Source organism: Acanthisitta chloris, unplaced genomic scaffold (genome assembly GCF_000695815.1).
Source record: "Acanthisitta chloris isolate BGI_N310 unplaced genomic scaffold, ASM69581v1 scaffold6286, whole genome shotgun sequence".
Lineage (NCBI taxonomy): Eukaryota > Metazoa > Chordata > Aves > Passeriformes > Acanthisittidae > Acanthisitta > Acanthisitta chloris.
This window is the reverse complement of record NW_008679764.1, coordinates 33,654-53,021: the sequence shown is the minus strand read 5'-3', so window position 1 is coordinate 53,021 and position 19,368 is coordinate 33,654. Positions and strand designations below refer to the sequence as shown.

General features: G+C 42.3%; 1 protein-coding gene across 1 annotated transcript in view; it reads right to left on the bottom strand.

The window, feature by feature from the left end:
- The window catches only part of EPHA4 (EPH receptor A4), a 103,109-nt gene that overhangs the window by 50,440 nt on the left and 33,301 nt on the right, over positions 1-19,368 (bottom strand). The window contains exon 3 of the mRNA XM_009077442.1: positions 12,216-12,371. Coding sequence (XP_009075690.1) covers positions 12,216-12,371 — 156 coding nt within the window. The remainder of the gene's footprint in view (positions 1-12,215; positions 12,372-19,368) is intronic.

Here is a 19,368-nt window from a genome sequence, read left to right as displayed (position 1 = left end):
CCTCCCAGAGGCTGGGCAGTACCCGGTAGCAGCAAGCCCTGAACAGAAACTCCTCCTATGGGAAATGGCAAGAGCCTTATAGTGAGAAAAAGCAAAAGGCGTTTTCTTACAGAGCATTCACTTGCTGCAATCACAGGTGTGAGAGCATTGACTCAAGAGCACAGCCAGAAGAGCTGAGATAAGGTGATGCCAGTGTAAACATCTCCCTCCCTGCACAGCACCCAGCTCTGCCAGGGCTGAGAATATCCCCATTTCAGGGGGTATTCCTGAAGCCAAGTCCTCCACATGAGGAGGGTTCATACTGCCACAGCTGCAGCCTGAAAGATGTGTCTCTTAGCTCAGATACAGCAGTCAGTTTGGGGTTAAACTCAGAGTTACTCTGATGTCCATTAAGATATTTTCCAAGGCTCTAGGTCCAGTTTCACATGGGAAAATGTGCCAGAATGAATCAAGCTCCTCAGAAGCAAAAAGTCAGTAATTAGTATGTGGGACAGGGCATTGCAGTGTCTAAACAGAGATGCGACGAAGCGGAAAACCAGGGAAGCAGATGCTTGCAGGTCACAGAGATGAGTGCACCACCTCCAGCATGAAAAGGAAGATGCGGGGGAGTCTCCAAATGGTGGGCTGACATTACAGTCAGGGGAAAAGCAATTTCTTTTCTTTCTGGAGCATAGTCATCAATGGAGCTGTTGGCACTGGGAGTGGGGATTACCTTCAGATTGATGGGCCTGGTTTCAGATGTTGAAACATGGGGCGTATCTGCTCCTTCAATGGTGATCAGAATTTTCTTTGTTTCTGACAGCAGAGCTGCTGCCGCTAGATGAGACGGAAGCCCTTTCAGGGCCATGGCAGGCTGCAAGTGCCAGCACAGCTCCTGGACAAACCCAGCTAGCAGGATCCCACAGGAACAGTGTCCTGCCAGCCAGACCACCACAGTCACACAAACTCTGTGTTTTCCAGCAGAAAAACCTAGCTACGGGGCAGATGAGAGGGGAGACAGGGAGCTGTGCCTCTGAATCACCACCAAGGTCTGATTTTGTCACAAGTCCCATGATTTCCAGCAATTTTCATAAAACTCCTGCTGATGGAAGCATGTTATTGCATGGGCCATTTGGCACTCTGGAAGCATAGAGCAGCTAATGCTGCCACACTGCCCAGCACAGCTTAAAAATGTCACAGTTCCTACAGGAAAAAAAAAAAAAAGTAAAAACTAGACATTTTAATTTTGAAAACCAACTAATTTTGAAGGTCTTTTTATGATGTTAGGAAGACAGGTGCTGTTGTTTTTCCCTGCCTAGGACGACACAATCTGAGGGACAGATCTGCAGAGCCACTTTTCTCACATCAGTGCCACAAAAGGCACACGTTTGATCATAGGGCCTAAACATCAGATCCTTCTCCCAGCACCATGAACAGACACAGGGGGACTCCTCTGTGGGAACACAGGGAACGGAAGTTTTTAATTTTATTCCTTCCTGGGGCTCCATAAATCTTGCTTCACAATAAACCCATCAAAATTAACTGAGCCATGAAGCAAATGGAAAGGGCCTGGGTGGAGCAGATCATTGTGTGTCAGGGCTGAGGAACACTGAAGAGTCTCTTTAGCAACAAATAATCTCCATCAAGCTAATCTTGCTATCTTCCTCAACCCTCCTATTATATCTACTTAAGTGTATTGGGCAATGCAGATTGTCTGGCTTTCTCTTGCTGCAATAAGCTATAGCCAATATATATATATTTCACCCACAGACAGAGCTGTCTGTCTTAAGGACAATGTTGCATTCTATGTCAAATGAACATTCAGGTAAACAAGAGCTTTTAAGGAGTTAATAGCATGAGCATCACGTGTACTAAAAGGACTGATGTATTTTTGCACTCTTTCTACTACTTCAGGCAGCATTTTAACTTCTCATCCATCAACATTTCTCTCCCACCCTTCCCACAAAACACTCGAGTCTCTCTCCAGTCAGAAGCCTCCCACATGCCCCTGTAAAACCGATAAGGGCCTGGTGAAAACCATGTCAAGGGCACATATCAGCACCTGTCTCCCTCCTACCTTCCAGACCACAGGAGATCTGCATGTACTCCATTACCTGTGTGCCAGCTCTCTGTGGGCACAGCTAATGAGCCTCAGTGATGCATACCAGGGATCAAGCCTGGACCAAGTACTGGAGTGACTCACAAACAGCTTCCGCAATGAAGACCCAGTAATGAACTCACTCTCCAGAACTGAACTAGCACCTGTGGGGTGCAGAAGGCAAGGGGCCACAGCTGCCAAGCAAACCAGGCTGCAGACTAACACTGGGCATAATGAAATCTCAGTAAACTGATTAGCTGCAAGGAGAATAATATTTTTCATTTAAATCAGCTGCCCTAAACACAGAGAGAACATTAGAGGTTGTTGATTCAAATATGAACAGGTTGTTTGCCTGTCATTTGGTTACCATCCTGCTGAGAACATTAGCCCAAAGCCCCTTCTTTCTGTCCCCAAAGCATAACAGCACAAGTGTAGGAGGTTTAGCCAAGTGAATCTGGCAAAAATCATTCCACCAAGGAGGAAGAAAGTCTACCCTGAATGCAATGAACTATTCCAAAGGCAAATAGCACAAAAACAATTAGCTGCAACTGAGTAAACGTTCCTGCTGCCCTCAGGGATCAGTGTGCCCAGCCCTTCATAAACACCAAAGGGGAAGCACAGACCCCAGGACGCTCCCACACGCCCAAGGTTGGGGTCTAACCAGGGTGCACCAGGACTGCAAGCTCAGAACCACCACAAAGCCATGAGTTAAAAGGAGAGAGTGCCTCCCCTGACAAATGCCATATACCACAAACCCATGTCAGAGAACATACTGTAGCTAGGCTCCTGGAGCTGGAAGGACTCCAGAAAGACAGGCAGGTGGGCACGATTGGTTGGGTGTGCAGACAGACTCCAACCAAGTCAGCCCACCCTTTCTCCCTACAGCTGTAAACCTGACAGAACTACGCAACTGAAAAATACCTCTGGAAACCAACCCTGGGATCTGAAGATAGACTTGTAAGTGCACTGTGCTAGGGAACTGCATTTAAATGGTTATGACAAAGGTTTTAATGTCCCTGGTTTTACATCTTCCTTTTTTATTACTGATCTGCCCAGCAAGGTGCTTCTCTAAAAGTCTCTGTGGGTGTATGCGGTAAATTCAATTACAGTTTTCTACAAGCAGACCAGACAGACTTGTTTGACATAAAGAATACTGTCTTCACTAAACCAGTTAATTCAGTTCAGCAACAGCGAATGGTTAGGAGGTGTGGATTAAAGCACAGAGAAAGGAGATGAGAAAGAAATTATTCCCAGCAAAACAGACCCTGAGTGACTTTGCTGTCCCATAAAATGACAAGAAATAAGGAGGACCTTGCCACTTGGTTCAGTGCTGCCACAGGTTGATAGGACTCCAGAATCCCATTTTTAGACAACCAGAAGCTCCAAATTTTTGGCAAACAGATTTTGTTCACCAAACCTATGTGCAAATAAAAAAATTCATTTTCTCAGAGTTCCCATGGCCAAAGCACTGAAGATAAAGTCATGGGCTTTAGTTTGGCCAATTTTATCAGACACAAGTAATCATTATATACTATCTTCTTAGGTTGAAAAACAAAAACATCACAAAACAAAGCAAAAAAAGCACTTCAAACACAAGGTTCTGACATTTAATGCCTTTAAAATGAATTTAGCACTTAAAAGAAACCTACTCTGATGGCACCCAAAATAAAGCTCTCTAGCCACAAACAGCTGCCTGTCTGCACTTTTCTATCACAGCCTGTCCCCTGGCAGAGAGCTCCTTCACAAACTCCTTTTTTTTTTCCACTAGCTTAGCCCTCAGCCACTAACAGTGGTAGTGGATTATTTTGGCAGCAACATTACCCATTAAGGACTGCAGTGATATTATCAGTATTTGGACTGTAACCTCATATGTTTACCACTAACCTATGGTATAGTTGAGATTTATTATCTTGAAAGATCTGGCTGTGGGAGGAGATCTATTAAAAACGCAAGATGAAACCCACACTCTCTCCATGGAAGTGCTAATGGAGATATTTCAAATACATACCCTCAAGAAGGCAAGCCTTTGTTAGGAGCATCCTGTCAGTCACCAGTGCAGTGCATTTAAAATATATGCTCCCTTAAAAGAAAGATACTTTCAAAAGATACGTATGTGACTGAGTAAAACAAGCAGGATGAAGCTTTTGAGCCCTGGAAGGAGCAAATGATTAAACAAATAATTTGCTCCATCTGTGTGGGCACGTGTGTAAAAGCACATTCCTCTATCAGGTAACGGATGTCTCTGCAGCCAGGGCACTGGATAATTATTTTCAAGTGGGTTGTCACACTGCATTCGGCCTGGGTTTGTCTGACAGTGTGAAATCGGAAGGAAGCTTCACTGGCAATTCCCACTAGACATCAGAAAACCTCAAGCATGTAGAAAAGACTTTAATCTTCTTTAACCATTCCCGCACTCTCCTTGAAGCAAATATCACCTCTTTTTTGAGGCAGAAAAAGCAGACCTTAGCTTGAGAAGGATTAAAAATTATTCTAAAAACAGTAAAAATAATATGACAACCTCTGCAGTTTGAAGCTTTCTAACTTCACCCTGAAACCAAGAAAACCCTACAAACACACAGTTAAATGCAGCCATGTGCCAGCTACAGGTGTTTGCTAATCAATCAGGCAGACCAGCAGGCTTCAATGGGCTTGGGACCAGCACTGACAAAAGGATCCTCTTTATGAGCCTGCTCCAGAGATGCTGACCCTCTTCATCTTCAGTGATTTCAAAGGGAACTCAGAGTATTCAGAAATCTTGAGCTAATTTGCTACATAATAAACAAGATTCATACAATGGGGAAGGTTGCTATGACTCACCGTTGCTTAAAAGGAGCCTGGTATGAACTGGCCTGTTTTGAATCGACAGCTTGGCCTTGGCTATACTACAGAGGAGCAGTTAAGCCTTTGATAAGTTAAAGGAGCAGCAGGCACCTGGGAGCAAGCATCCAAGTGTCTAATAGCAAGACAACCTAACTAGAAATGCACTATCAGAAGTGGTGAAAAGTTTAGCACATCAGCTATGCAAGATCTAAGAGCCAGCTTTTGTATACAACACGGTGAGAATGAAGAGAACAAATAAAGAGGTGTAAAAAATAAAAGATCCATACAATGAGCATTTCCAAAGCTCTTTGAGGCATAGCTGCAGAGAGCAATGAAATGTCACTGGGAGGAGATCAAGTACCTTTAGAGAGGCTGGTTCAGGCATGGAGAGGCAGCACTTGAGCTCTCCTAAGGCTGTTAGTTGTGTCTCCAACCTCACCGATATGGCCACACTGCTGCTCTCTCAACAAGGCCTCGTTGTATGGATAGCCTTTAACAACTCTAATCAATGCTCTTTAACTTGATCCTGATCCTAGAATTCATCTCCCTGGAGGCAGGGCTTAGCATGAAATAGAGAGTTTACTGGTTTCAGAGGGGATGCAAAGAAAGTAATTATTAAATAATCAATGTCTTTAAACTCCTTAAGTTCACTCACTAAAATGTCTGGCAAAGCAGTGCCAGGCACAGCCTTCAAGAAAAAGCACTTTGGCCTCCTCTTTTCCATCTCATAAAACTTCATTAAACCTGTACAACTGTGGAACTGTCAATGATGTTTCAGCATGTGAGCTCTGATGCCCTTCAGATAAGCCTTTGTTGTTGATCTCTAACCATCTGAAAGACAAGTTATAACACAGAGTAAACACCTGGGCCCTGTATGTTTAGGCTTACAAATAAAGCCCACACTTTCCTGTGACAGTTTGTGTATGTTGCTGCCACTAATTGTTTCTTCCAGCAGTTGTGGACAGGTCTCCTGTTGCTGTGGGCTAATTTACACAAGCACTGGCAGTTCGGACAACCCTCACTTGTTGTCTACTTGGCTATTCCTGACCATTTATCATTATAGATTATGTATTTTTACAACTGGTGAGACCAAAGCCAACAGTCCACAAGATGCAGCAGCCACTTGGAATATCAGTCATCTGCTTCGTTTCCACCCCCCTCTCCTCTCCGTGCACGGTTAGCATTACAACTAGGTTATAATAAGGCAAATGACTTGGTAAACAATTCTTCATTTATTTACTTGGGCAAGATTCCTTTGACTTTAGTGTGAGTTCTGCCAAGCTAGTGATCATGGACCAGTGCCAATGACAAAATGCCCATTTTACTGGCACGTACAATTTCCTATTTACTTGCCAAAAGAACCCTGGTTACCAGCTTCACAATAGGCTTTGTTCCTTTCACGTGGAGAACAATCCAACTGGTACCTCCTTTTCAGGCTAAGGGAGTTAAGCAAAGAAGTCCAGTTACCACTGGCAGAGGTGTGAGAAAACTGATTCTTGCAGGTGCCACCCCTGTAGGCTCACAGCTTCTCTTCCAAAAACTGCCACATAAGAACATTTTGCATTGCCACGTATGCTAAGACATGTTATCGCATCTACTCTAGTACACTGTGCTGCAGACAAAACCACCTGTGTTCTCTCACACTTTTGAGATAAAAAGAATTCCAGTGCAGATACCAGAAAGTTATCTGACAGTCTGACAGGAAAGAAATCCAACCAGAAAATTTAGTTGTTCTGTCATTGGCCCAACTGCTGAATTTCTTACTCTGTTTGCCCTCTAATTTACTTCAACAACTCTACAGAACTGGGTCCTGACTAACCAAATCAAAGCCCCCACTTAATTGAGTAAATGTCTCTGTTAATTTAAGGCTCTGGCCAGAATATCAGAAGACAGCTAATAAACAGTTGGTGCATTTAAAGGAGTGATGATTTTAAGGCTACTGATTATAAACACACATTGTCAAATTACTCTGTCTCTTCTCTTCAAGCCATAACAACTCCCCTTCTTATTCAATTCCTTCAGCCCGTCACCACAGATGAGGGGAGACAGCCTTCTCCTTTGAGATTCCCATCACTCACAATCCCTTTCTCTCAGTCTGGCAGCGATGCAGCCATGGATGGTCTATTTTCCCAGCCTATTTGGAGAAGCAAAATCATTCTCTGCCATACTACAGTTTTAAAAGGCATTTTGATGTACTATTTACATAATGAACAATCTCATATGATGTTTTAAGAACAAAATAATTTACTTTCGGTATGAACATATATAAAGATGCGGAAGAATTATTATGTCATACATTTAAATTCTGAAGATCAGAGGATATATTGGCATATACTTCATATTACAGAGAACAGGCTCCAACAGCAGAGGTTGGACTGCAGTAGTGCCAGCACAAGTGCGCAAGTCCTGGGAAGGAAGCATGGCAAAGCCAGTGCAAAGTCACCTCCAATGCACTAACCAGCACAACCATGTGGTCTACCCTACTTGCTTTACTTCTAACAGTTTGAACAGTGGTAATCACCATCTGACTGGAAACTTACAAAAGGCACACGTCAAATTGAAGGAAAAAGAGCACATTTGTTTATTTAGAAGTCTAAGCAATCCTTATAAACATATGCTCAAATAATCAGCTCCTGTGTAATTACTCATTTGCAAGCACAGTTATTAGGTAGGTAAACTCACTTTTTTGAAAATGCAGGTCAAATATTTATCTCTGAGTTACATTAAATGCAACACAAGATTGTGTTAAGGGTGTATATACTAGATTGCAATATTTACAAAATTGACATGTTTAGACCTTATGGACCTTTTTTTTAAGCCTTGACCTTGGAAGCAAATAAGGACAGTGTTATTTTAATGTGCATTCAAATTTTAACAGCACAGTCACACAGCTCTAGTGGAATCCACATTGAGTTTCCACTGTAGATTGCTCATCATTTCATTATGGTTCATTATGCTGATAACTGTCAGAAAGCATTAGAAGCAGGAGCCTTGAGTAATAACACTGAAATGGTAATTTAAAAACAATATACTTTCTGGAGGAAATACAGCAGTGCACTAAATTCAATTAGAAGAGGGGAATGTAAAGACAAGTAAGTGATGTTTGCTGTTTGAAGTCAGGCTATTCGGTTTCTTGATAACCTCAACTGGAGAAGGTCCTTTTAAACCAGGCACTTTTCTCTTCCATCTCACTAAATTTGCTCTTATTATCTCTAAGCTTCTCTGATATGAACTGTCTTAAATGCAACTGCTTCAAAATATTTCAGGCCATGACAAAATATCAATCCATCAGTCACCGTTTGGGTGGCACAACAGACTAAATTATTCAGGGTCATTTACTTAGACAGATTTCAAGCTGGACAGTCTTTGCTGGTAATCTCTCTTTTGTAAAGGGCTCCCAATTAAAAATCATTAATAATTTGAATTGAACAGACAATATAAACAATACAAAACTGTCCCATCCTCGTTCATAATGTGCACATTGTTAAGAAAGAGCTGGAGACCCCAACTCATTAACGGTGGGGATGCAGGAGCAACTCCCACTAATTTGGGTGGGAACTGCACCTGCCTGTGCCAGGCTGCAATTCACAGCATATCTCCTTATGGAGAAGGAAATCCAGGGACAAGGACCATGATTGAGACTGATTTGTTTTCCAGCCTCAAGGATTTATGTGTGGGCAAGCCAATTTATTCTCCATTACATCACTAACCTTATGAAAGACCCTTCCTCCTAGCAAGTACTGAAATATAATGAAGGTCTGAAGAGTTGCCTTGACATTATTTTTGTAATGCTTCCAAACAGGAAAGGCATCCGTGTTTTCCACGGCTTGTGCTCAAGCGTGTTACAGGACAATCATACCCTCTCCATGCCCACGCACACAGCTGACAAGCCCAATGTGCTTCAGGGCTGAAAGTCTAAATTCCCAAGTTTGGCCAAAGCAGCAGATCCAGGGTGGCTCTGCCCCTCAGTGGTGACAGACACATTGATGACTGTCCCCATGAGGCAAGTTTGAGGGAGAAGATGCATCACTAAACATGTATGTCAGGGTGTCTATGTGTGGCCTTGGACACAGTCCACTCCACTGTCTCTTACACTCGCTCTCTGCCACATTCTGCTCTTGCTTGTATAAGCATTAAGCCAGACATAACTACTCATGCTAGCAGAGCTAAAATAAAGCAGAATACCAAACTCAGAGTCTGAGTTATTTGTTCAGGAGCCTGATGCCCAGCTTACTGGAGGTTAGGCACAGTTCTTACAGCTCAGCAATGGATGCTGATGTCAGAGTGTGGCATTATGGAATGACAGAACTCTGAAGCACCTCGCCTGACCAGCACATCAGGAAGTAGCTGTCGCTTTTGTCACTTACCATGGGAACTGTAAGAAAGGAAAAGGAAGGGGAATTATCTTCCCTCTCATCCACTAGCACAATCAGGCTAATGGAAAGTCCTAACAATCTTCCTCCCCCAACCCAGAATGTGAGATAAGTGACGAGGCCAGCCAGTTTACTACTAAAGGAAATCAATAGCCAAGGGTCAAAGCTTTACAAAAACACATCTTAAGAAGGCTGAAGTTCTTCATCTTAAAAAGTGTTTAGAAATAATAAAGAAAGGATCAATCCACAGTCCATTCCAGGTGCTCTCTCCAAATTACCCAATGTTACTTTTATTCACCTGGTCTAATAGTTCTCCAAGTGAACAGAAACCTGATTTTACAAGCCAGTGGAGCAGAGTCTATCTTTTTGCTAGAAGAATGGATCTCAGATACTGTGTTTTATTTCTTCATTAGTGTGCCGTCACACTGAGCGATTACTAAATGCAGGCCTGAATGAGAATACCAGAGTTAAAGAGAGCATAATGAACAAAGAAGGTGCCTGATTATTATGGCTGTCAGCACAAGGGAATTGGGTTTGTCACCTGGTTTAACCAACTGGTAAGAACTGATTAGAGTCTGAATCCATCTGAAAGAACCTTTGATGTTTATTCTCCCTTCTGGTTCCATATCTTGTCAGGAAAGTCAGACAAATGGGCACCTTCTTCCGAAGGCTCTTCCTTCAGCAGAAACCCTCTAAATGCTCCATCCCTTGACTCAGGTGCATGGGCAGAAGACCACTGCGTGTGTGGAGTATGGCAAATGAACTGCTCCCCAGAACCCCTTGCACCCCATTCCCTGCACAACAACACAGGCAGGGCTGCATTTCATGCCTGAGCAGGTACCACCATCACAGCAGCTTTCAAACACAGCTAGGGCAGACCTCAAAGAGGGGCTATCAGTGAGCACAGCAGGGAGTTGGGGAGCATAGCTGCCCCACAGGCCAGCTCAAAATAACCCGTGTCTTCCTTCACCTTGGCTCACAGACAAAAAGGTAGCCCTTAAGCCACAGGAAAATTCAAAGGCTTGAAATTGGACCTCCAGAGACAGGCCTGTTTTCCAAGAGCAGGAACTGTGGTGTTGGCTCGCCTCTGCACGCCAAGTCCTCCCTAGACAGTTGCAGAGATGAGGACTGAGGCCATCACCATGGGTCTTTTGCCTTTGCTTCTTCCCTCTGTATATTTTCAGGGTAAAAGACCAAGATCAGTAACTTCAACTCTGACCGACCTCCAGAAGGGTGAGGCAGTAAGCCCGAGAATTGACAAAAAAGGGCTAAGCTTGCAGGGGTACATTTTGCAATACAAGCAAACATACATATCACTTACTCGCAATTTCCCCATCTGGAAATGTTTTGCTCTCTCCTCATACTTCACTAACTGCACATGCCTATTTAAATTCAATGAGTTGATTACTAATTTGATTTCAATTTGGTCAGGACATCACTCACTAGGACCAGAGCTTTGACAAACTTCTGCTGGTATAATGTTATTTAGGGTCTACATTCCAAATGATTGTTTTGCTGTTGCAGAAAGACATTTTTCCTATCAAAATGGTCAAGTTTTATATCTTCTAGTGTAAATTATATTATGAAAAGCATGCTCCTGCCCACTTAGGCAAAGTTTCACAATACAGTTAGACCTCCGTCCCCAGTCAGTGCTTGGCAGGGGATATATGGACCACGCTGCTTCCTACTAAGCAAAAGCAGCTGCTCTTGGTTAGGCCTTGGCCTGTTCAACCACCACCCAGCAAAGCTCGCTGCTGAAAAGGAGGAGATCACTGGAGAACAGCTGGAATCATGGCAGTGTGGGGAAGGGACAAGTGCTGGCTTAGTTATGGACATACTCTGTTTCTGCCTTGTAAGGGAGAAATTAAGATTTAAATAAATGTGAGTCATCTCTCCAGATTTAATTTGCACTATATTAAAATGTTACAAAAGAAATATCTCTGCCTTCCCTCATTCAGACAGATACACACTCTCTACATAAATATACTGCTGAACTCCAAAAACCTGGAAGCATTTCCAATAGCTTTCAGGGAAAGCCACACGTGGATATCTCCTAGTAAATTACAACCTTTTCAGTTATTGTTTCAAACTGCTCTGTTTCTAAAGAAGTGAAAACCAAAGAACCTGATGACCACAATTTAACACCAGGACATGCCTGGAATCCCAGGTCCGTGGCTGCATGAGCCATTAACCAACACATAGGACAAGCAGTTGCTCCAACAATCCCGTGGGTAAGCTCAATGCACCTCTCCTTCTCCTTGCTGAAGGCATTTTGGTTGAACTAAAGCAAATTCCATTTGCTGTACATGATGTATTTATCTACCTAGGAAAAAATAAACCATGCTTTGGGTGGTTGTTTCATTAAAGTTCAAGATTTATTATTACCAGCCCTTTCAGATGAACACTTATGTTCCCAAGAGTCACCAGCTATATTTCAAGCAAATTAGATATATAATGAGATTATAAATATTACCTATTTACCCTAGGTCATACAATTACAAGAAAAGCTTTCACAATTTCTACAAACATAAATATTTAAAGAGATGAAAGGTGATGTGATCTACTGGCCAGGTGCTCAGACTGTAACTTAGACATCTATTTTATTTCTACCACTGTTACTGAGGTGTACGAGTCACTCTTCTGCAGCTGTGTCTGCTCCCAGTCTCCTGATTTATTTAGACTGTGAGGTCTCAAGGGTCAGTGCAACCATGTCATCGTTAGAAATTCAGGGCTGAGAACTAACACTTTCTCTCCCAGAAGTGTGAGCCAAAATGCAAACTGCATTTGCAGAGGGCCGCGAGAGCTACTGAATGCTGCTCTCAAAACCAGAACACTTCTCAGAGACACACATTTCCAGGCAGTAATTCCTACATAAAACAGTGAAGGAAGACAGAAGAAAAAACTGAATGGTAAAAGGGGAAGAGACTGTTCAAAGACCAACTTACGAGTGCAGGGCATGGAGGCAGCATCATTTTCAGCTCGGAAAAAGCCCCGATCGCAGGTGCAGGAGGTAGAGCCTTCCCAGATGGAGTAGCTGTGAGGGGGGCATTTGGCACAAGCAACATCTGTCGAGAGAGCCTTGTAGTATCCGATTTTGCAAGCTAGATGGAGGAACAGGAAGGGAGAGTGTTACTGGCCCGGGCTGTGATCATAAATTGCTAGCTTACTTATTCAAAATCAAGGCAGGAGACATTTCAAAGAGATCTAATGATGTCCTCTTAGCCCCAGGTGAAGAATTAACAATCATCATGCTCTTAATGAGTAATCCTATGTCAGGGGATACTGATTTCTAATTCCAACAAGAGCCATTTTAAAAGCTGGCTTGGAGATGGCAATAAAAAAAATTTTAAATTATGCTCTTCTATTGACACTGCCAGAAAATCAGCTGCCTCTTTGTGCTCACTGTGGAGTTGCGCGCAGCTTAACCCATGTCCACCTGCACACACACACACACAGAGCATGACAAAAGGGGTGCAATTGGTTTATTCTATGACCACTTAAGGAATGGCAGCTGACAGTCAGGCACTGCCAATTTTTAAGAGGGAGTGGGACAGGAACCTACTGTGATTGGCAGTGAGGCCCTCAGCCCAACGTGCCCGGAAATGGCACATGTCCCTCCTGGCAAGGCAGAATTCATTTGGCTCTTTTTCCCCAAGGGAGGAGATCAGCAATGCTCTCCCCTTCTCAAAGCCAGGGCATAGCAGTAACTGTGCCACTGCCATCAGGTCCCACGTGCTGTTGGCAAGCTTTTGGTGACATCACCTCCATAAATGCAATGCTCACACACTTTTACATCATTTGGAAAAAACTCATTAGCAGCATTAATAACACATTTTCATAGTGGCTAACAGGTATGTCATACTAGAAATTTCTCTCTTGGCTAGAGATAAAAGCCCACCATCACCACTGGCTTTTAGCACTATGGAGAGAGAGACAAAATTCCCAGGCATACAAACAAGTAAAACAGAAAGGTTGTTCCCAGTATTTACTGTGTGACTCGCTCTCACAGCTCATCATTTATCATCTACGCTACCTTTAGGGTTCCTCTGCTACTCACAGGCTCCTGTTGGGAGCCCCAATACACCCGGGGCTCACTCTTAATTTCAACCTTCCCTTAGTCCCCCTCATTCTTTCCCTCCTTCTCTTACAAAATGCTCCAATGGGAAATGGAGAGGGATATCAGCAACACATTTATAAAAGAGCAAGTTACTTCATTCTTATTAACCAAAGCAATTTATGGAATTTCCTTAACAAGTCCTAACTTTACGATGTGCTGCACACCATCTGTAAGAGCACTGGGAGATCAGCCCAGTGTCACTCACTGGGGCTGTCCCTGCATTGTAAAAACACACTGCTCAAGCGACTAAGATTTATGCTTTCAGAGTTTACATGCATCATGTTATTAGATAAGGTTCAACTTCCAAGGTGCTTTTTGGCTATGCTTCAAACAGTCTTGGAGTTTCAATTAAAATCAGAACCACAGCTCTGGCAGGGGTCAAGCCCAACCTCTCCAAACCAGAGACATAGTCCCTGAGCACAAACACAAACCCACCACATGGGGCCTATCAGTCAGGCACTGGCAGTATGGAAAGGCAACTCCTGTAAAGCAGCTTATTCTGCTCAGGATGGGAATTGCCTAGGAAAAAAAAAAAAACCCACCATGAAAAATTACCTTTCATTTTTTGATATGATTTGCAGTATCTGGTGAGCGAGTTGTACTGTCACTACACGTCCTCTTGTGCCTGGTTTAACAACAGCAGCAGTCAAGTGGCAGATGCTGATCTGAGATATTATTCCTAGTTTTCACTGTCACAGCTCAGATCAGAAATATGCCTAAGCCTGTATATGACCAGGACAGACACCCACAGGCAGAATCTTGCTGCCATATATAAAGACAAGGCATTGAAAAATAGTGTAAGAGAAATACAAGCTGACTGCTCTTGTCCACAAAATTCTTTCAATTATTCAAGGTTTTGAAATTAAACATATAAACTCTAATATTATTGTTAATATGAACATCATAGTTCACAGAAATCATTAAAAAAGACCTGTCTTTAGCATCTTCCTGGTAATAAAATACTTAGATAATCAACAACGTAGTATGAGGCTAGCCCAAGATCCTGCTTGGGCTATAACATGCTGCTGGAAAGGCAGGAAAATGTCACAGGTAAAGATTTTTGCTACCATTCCTCCTCCTCCTCCTCCCTGTCTTTTCAGACTCAGTGGTTTAAAAGGGAATAGATGGATTCAGTGGGCACTGCAAGGTCAACACTCTGTAACTCAAGGATTTTTTTCCCCCCATTTCATTCACTGTATTTTGTTTTCTACTATATTAAGCCACGATCATTAATATTTCAAGACCTGAAGGAAGCTCTCCAAACACAGTGGCTGCTCCTAAAGCACACACAGCCATTTTGCTTCAAAAATCACCTACTCTTGAAGACAGTTTTCTTCATTTTACTGTGCTTAGAGATTCACCACATTCCAGCACTGACATAAAAGGGCATTAGAGAATGTGCTGCACTAAACCAGCGATGCTTTGCCCCCAAGAGCTCGGTGGTACCTTCACTTAAAAACTCAACCCTAATCCTGTAAAAGCTGTTCTTAGCATGAAGTGCTGCGGACACACCTATTACAATCAGTGCCTGTTAAGGCTACGGATGGGCTTTTTTTGAAGGTTAATAACTTCGTAGGCAAACAAGAAGCCTGTACAGAACCTGTTCCCTAGAAGTCTTTATTGCTCCTGCCAAATCTTCACGCGGATGCTTTTCTAGGAAGGATTTGCTGGGTGAGCCCCAGCATGAATGGGATTCTTACACAGTCTTCGAAAGATGCCATTGTAAAAAGATTAGTTCACATGTGCAGTGCAAACTCTAAGTTCAGTTTCTTAGCTTTGCCTTAATTAGTTCTTTCTGTTAGTTTTAACACAAAGAAAAAAGGAGAAAAATCTTTTCTCACATTCAGATCACCCAGAAGCATAACACGGTCACAATCGGCTGCACTAGATTCAAGGGAAATCCTCAAACAAAAATATTTTCACCTCACAGTTTTTCCTCAGAACAAATCCCATTGGTTTTAAAGGGACAACAGCTTGAAATAATTATGCTGATGTCTTTGAATTCTAAAATAATATCAATTTGATTTCTATTTCTCTTAAAGCAAGACAGGATCAGCCAGACATGGCTGATAATTATTACTTGCCTTTTCCCTTCTTTTTTTGTCCAAATTTACCAAAATGATACATGATAAATCTGCAAAAGTCGCTCTGAAGAATTATGGAACTCCAGTCAAATCTAGACACAAATTTTCTCAAGCTGTTTTTCAAACTCCATTTTCTCATTAAAACCTGATTTTCAGACTCATGGCTCCCTAAAAAAAAAAAAAAAAAAGAAAGAAAAAAAAAAAAAAAAAGAAAGAAAATACATGTGTGGGCTGGAAAGTCTGCTTGCTTGGTCTCTCCAAATGCTGAATTTTCTATTAGAAAATTTCAGCCAGCAATTTCAGAATTTAAAAACTCATATGATGGTGAATGAGCCTCTAATTACATTCTTTTAAACACAGCTATATCAAAATCTATGTATTAAATAGGTTTTAACTATTTTAAAGTAAGCCATGGGTTGGATTTGTTTTTATTTGGGTGTAGGGGCAATCTTTAAAAAAGCTACACTTGAGTGGGTTTGACAAGAGACCCTGGAGCCTGGCAGAGCTAGGCAGGCTCTGAGAAGTGACAGGATGGGAAAGGTTCAAGCAGAACAGCCCTGAGCTGGCTATTGCTCTGGCAGCAGCCCTGGCAACCAGAGACCAAGGCCAGGAGAAACATCCTACCTGAGGCCTCAGCCTCTGCTCAGGAGAACCTGCAACCAAGAAAATAGTGATCTTTGATCAGGATGAATAATAAAATGAACGGGGCAAAAATAAAACAAGCACAGAAATGTGTTTGCTCAAGTAAATCTAGTTAAGTCAATGAACTGATATTAGAAGAAAATTTGACATAGATGTTCTGAAATGCTTATTTGCAGCAGCAGCAGCAAAAAAAGCCCAGTGGGATGCAATCCTGCACAGGCCAACAGTGCTAGCTGTAGAGACACTGCCTGAACGATCCCTGTGCCACAGTCTGAGGTATCCACACAACTGCAAGGAAAGGGCTCTCAGCCTGGGCAGGACAACAGCCAAACAGAGACCACAATCCCACTGCACCCTTCTGCCCCAAAGGGGCACTACTTTCAGTAGTGGTGATGCACTACCTTTGCACCACCAAAAGCATTTGTCATCACAGTCAAGTAAGTAATACAGCTAAACTCTGTGGAGTTAGCTGAAATGTCAGGAACTGTGCATTTCATAGTTTCCAATTTTGCAGCAGAAAAATGTATTAGCTATATACTCAGGAAAACTTCAAAACTCCTTCAGATGCCATTTTGAATCAAATATCCCTACACACACAACAGAAGAAGGAAAACTTCTTTTAAGTCAATGATTGTAGCTAGCTTTAAAGCAAGACCCTAAAATAGCATTCTTGGTGAAATAAAGGGCAAAGCAAATGATTTAATAAGAGATATTTCAATGTCAGGTTTATAAATTTCAGTGATAAATTTCTGTTTAAAGACTTGAAAAAATACTTTGATAGCATATTTTATGTCTTTCATCACCGGTTACTTTTTCTACAGCTCTTCTCTCTCTGGAAATATTTTAAGACCATGTTTTAACCGCACACTTAGGCACAAAAAGTTACTTTTCTTTTTTCCCTTTAATGCTGTTCTTAGTCTTTAAGAGGATGGATTTTCTTTCTCAGATTGTAACAAAACCACATCTGCCACATAAGTAGGCAGCATCTTCTCAGCTTTCTTTAACTGTTATTACCATTTCTGAACAGATTTTTGTGTGTTAATTATAGAACACGATTGTTTGGATAGTGTCTTTTGATGAGCTTTCTGCCCCGCACCATGAACCCCTCCGTTATTGTACAGCTGTTTTACTTCCAAATGCTCATCAGGGTTTTCTAATTGTCAAGCTGTCCCAGCAACTAGTTCTTTTGACCTAAAAGTCAAAGAAAGGGAGTCACCCTTGTCTCCCCGACATGAATACTGCAGGAGTTCCAGTGGCCCCCCTAATACCTACGAGACAATGCCTTTCCAGATCATTGCCACTACAAGCATAATTGAGTTTGGGGTGAAATGAGAAGATTTTAAATAGGATGAATTAATGAGTTTCTTGTAAAATTAAGTCGTTCTCCTGGTCCAATCTAATTACTCACTGTAATGCCCCTGAGGGTGATAAATAAAGATCCTTAGAAGCCAAGGGGGTGGGGGGAAGAAAGAGCTTTCTCCTGAGCCTTTCTTAAAAGTCAAGTTGTAGAATTTGAAGTGATGTACCAAATGCTGTTTCCAAATAACATCAGATGCCTTTGATGTTCATGCTGTAAGATCTTTGCCTGTTAATAATGACTGTACTATTGCTAAAAAGTAAAAGGAGTTCCCCATCTTTAACTCATATCTCTGATGAGAAAACCAGTATTTCTACACACTAAGCATATATTTTTGATGCATGAATGACACAAGGAAACACAAACACAATCCCACTGGGACACAAGGAAACACAAACAAGATCCCACCGGAGAAAGAGTCTAGACTGTTTCACTTCAGAGCACTTTATGACTGGGTACAAACCTGGGAAGTTCAAAACAGAAATGAAGAGACCTTGGAGCACAAATGCATTATGATCTGAAATCCAAACTATGTTTAAGCCGCTGGTACTGTGCATGTAGGTACCCCAACAAGTACACACACAGGTATCCTAGCAGGAAAGCACACAGACCTCCTGTGCAAGCCTCAGCATAAACCAAGTAGAGGAGCTTTTCACACACCCAACGTGAACAACCTTAAAAAAACAGCACTGCTGGCACTGCTGCCCTTCCAAATCCTCTCTGTGGGGACAGAACTTTTATTCTGGAGTGCCATTCCTAAGCAGCATCAGTTCTCCTGAGGTTTACACAAAGAGAAATACTTTGCTTGTCTTCTACAAAGATATTTCAAACCGACTTATATCTCACTCAAAACAGATATAATTATGCTGATAACCCAATAATTTCAAAAGCTGAAACCTACTTTATCAGTCACTCTTTTCTAGGGAAACTAGATAGTCAAAAGCATAAAAGAAAAAATTAAACAGAACTTACATGTTACCTAAGTTTAATAGGCACATATATGGAAAAGCACAAATGAAAACTTAGCTATTCTTAAAAACTATTAAGAATTATTCTGAACTTTGAGAGGGGTTCTGGTTTTTTGTTGTTTTTTTCTTTAGCAGTTGTGATCTATCAGCTGTGCAGCAAGGATATACAAATTTGAAAACCTCACATTTCTATGTATCAATAATACTAGCTTATCTATGCAACTCCCATCTTTGCTATAGCTGTAGTATTTGGAGGGGAAGAGTTGGGGGTAAGTTTGGTGTTTCCCACATCATGGTCACTCCTGTTTCTCTGACACTGCCCTGATCTCCTGTTAGCTCTTTCAACCCCTCCTGCACATGCAGCTGCCAGCCCTGTGCTAGGGGAATGTAAGGAATTACAGAACACCTTGCCTGTCCCAAACATTATAAAGGCCACAAAAGGGACTTGCCCTAAGATATGACACCCTAGCCATCACAGTGGCAACTTGAGATAAGCACAGAAGAGATTACTATGAACTAATTCCAAGCCTGGCAGAGGTGAGATCTGCTTAGCATCTTCTGATTAACATACTCGGACAAAAATTCCCACTGTTGCAAACAGTATAGACATATTCTCAGTCAAACAAAGCTCATCCTGAGTTAGCAGACAGGCAGTATCTGTGACCACCAAACCCCCACCCTGAGGAAGCATGTGAACGAAGGCACAGCCCATCCTCACTTTACATGGAAATTAGGAATACGCCTCCACGGATACCTGGAATTTGGACTGTATAAAGGGAGGACTCACATCACCAGAAGCACGATTTGGGACCCCACCATCAGAAGAATGACTCAGGACCTCCACCATCGAGAAGCTCAGGGTGAAGAGGGACCAACAGGACACTGCCACATCCACGGGTGGTGTCTCCCTCTCATTCTCTTTCCCCCTCT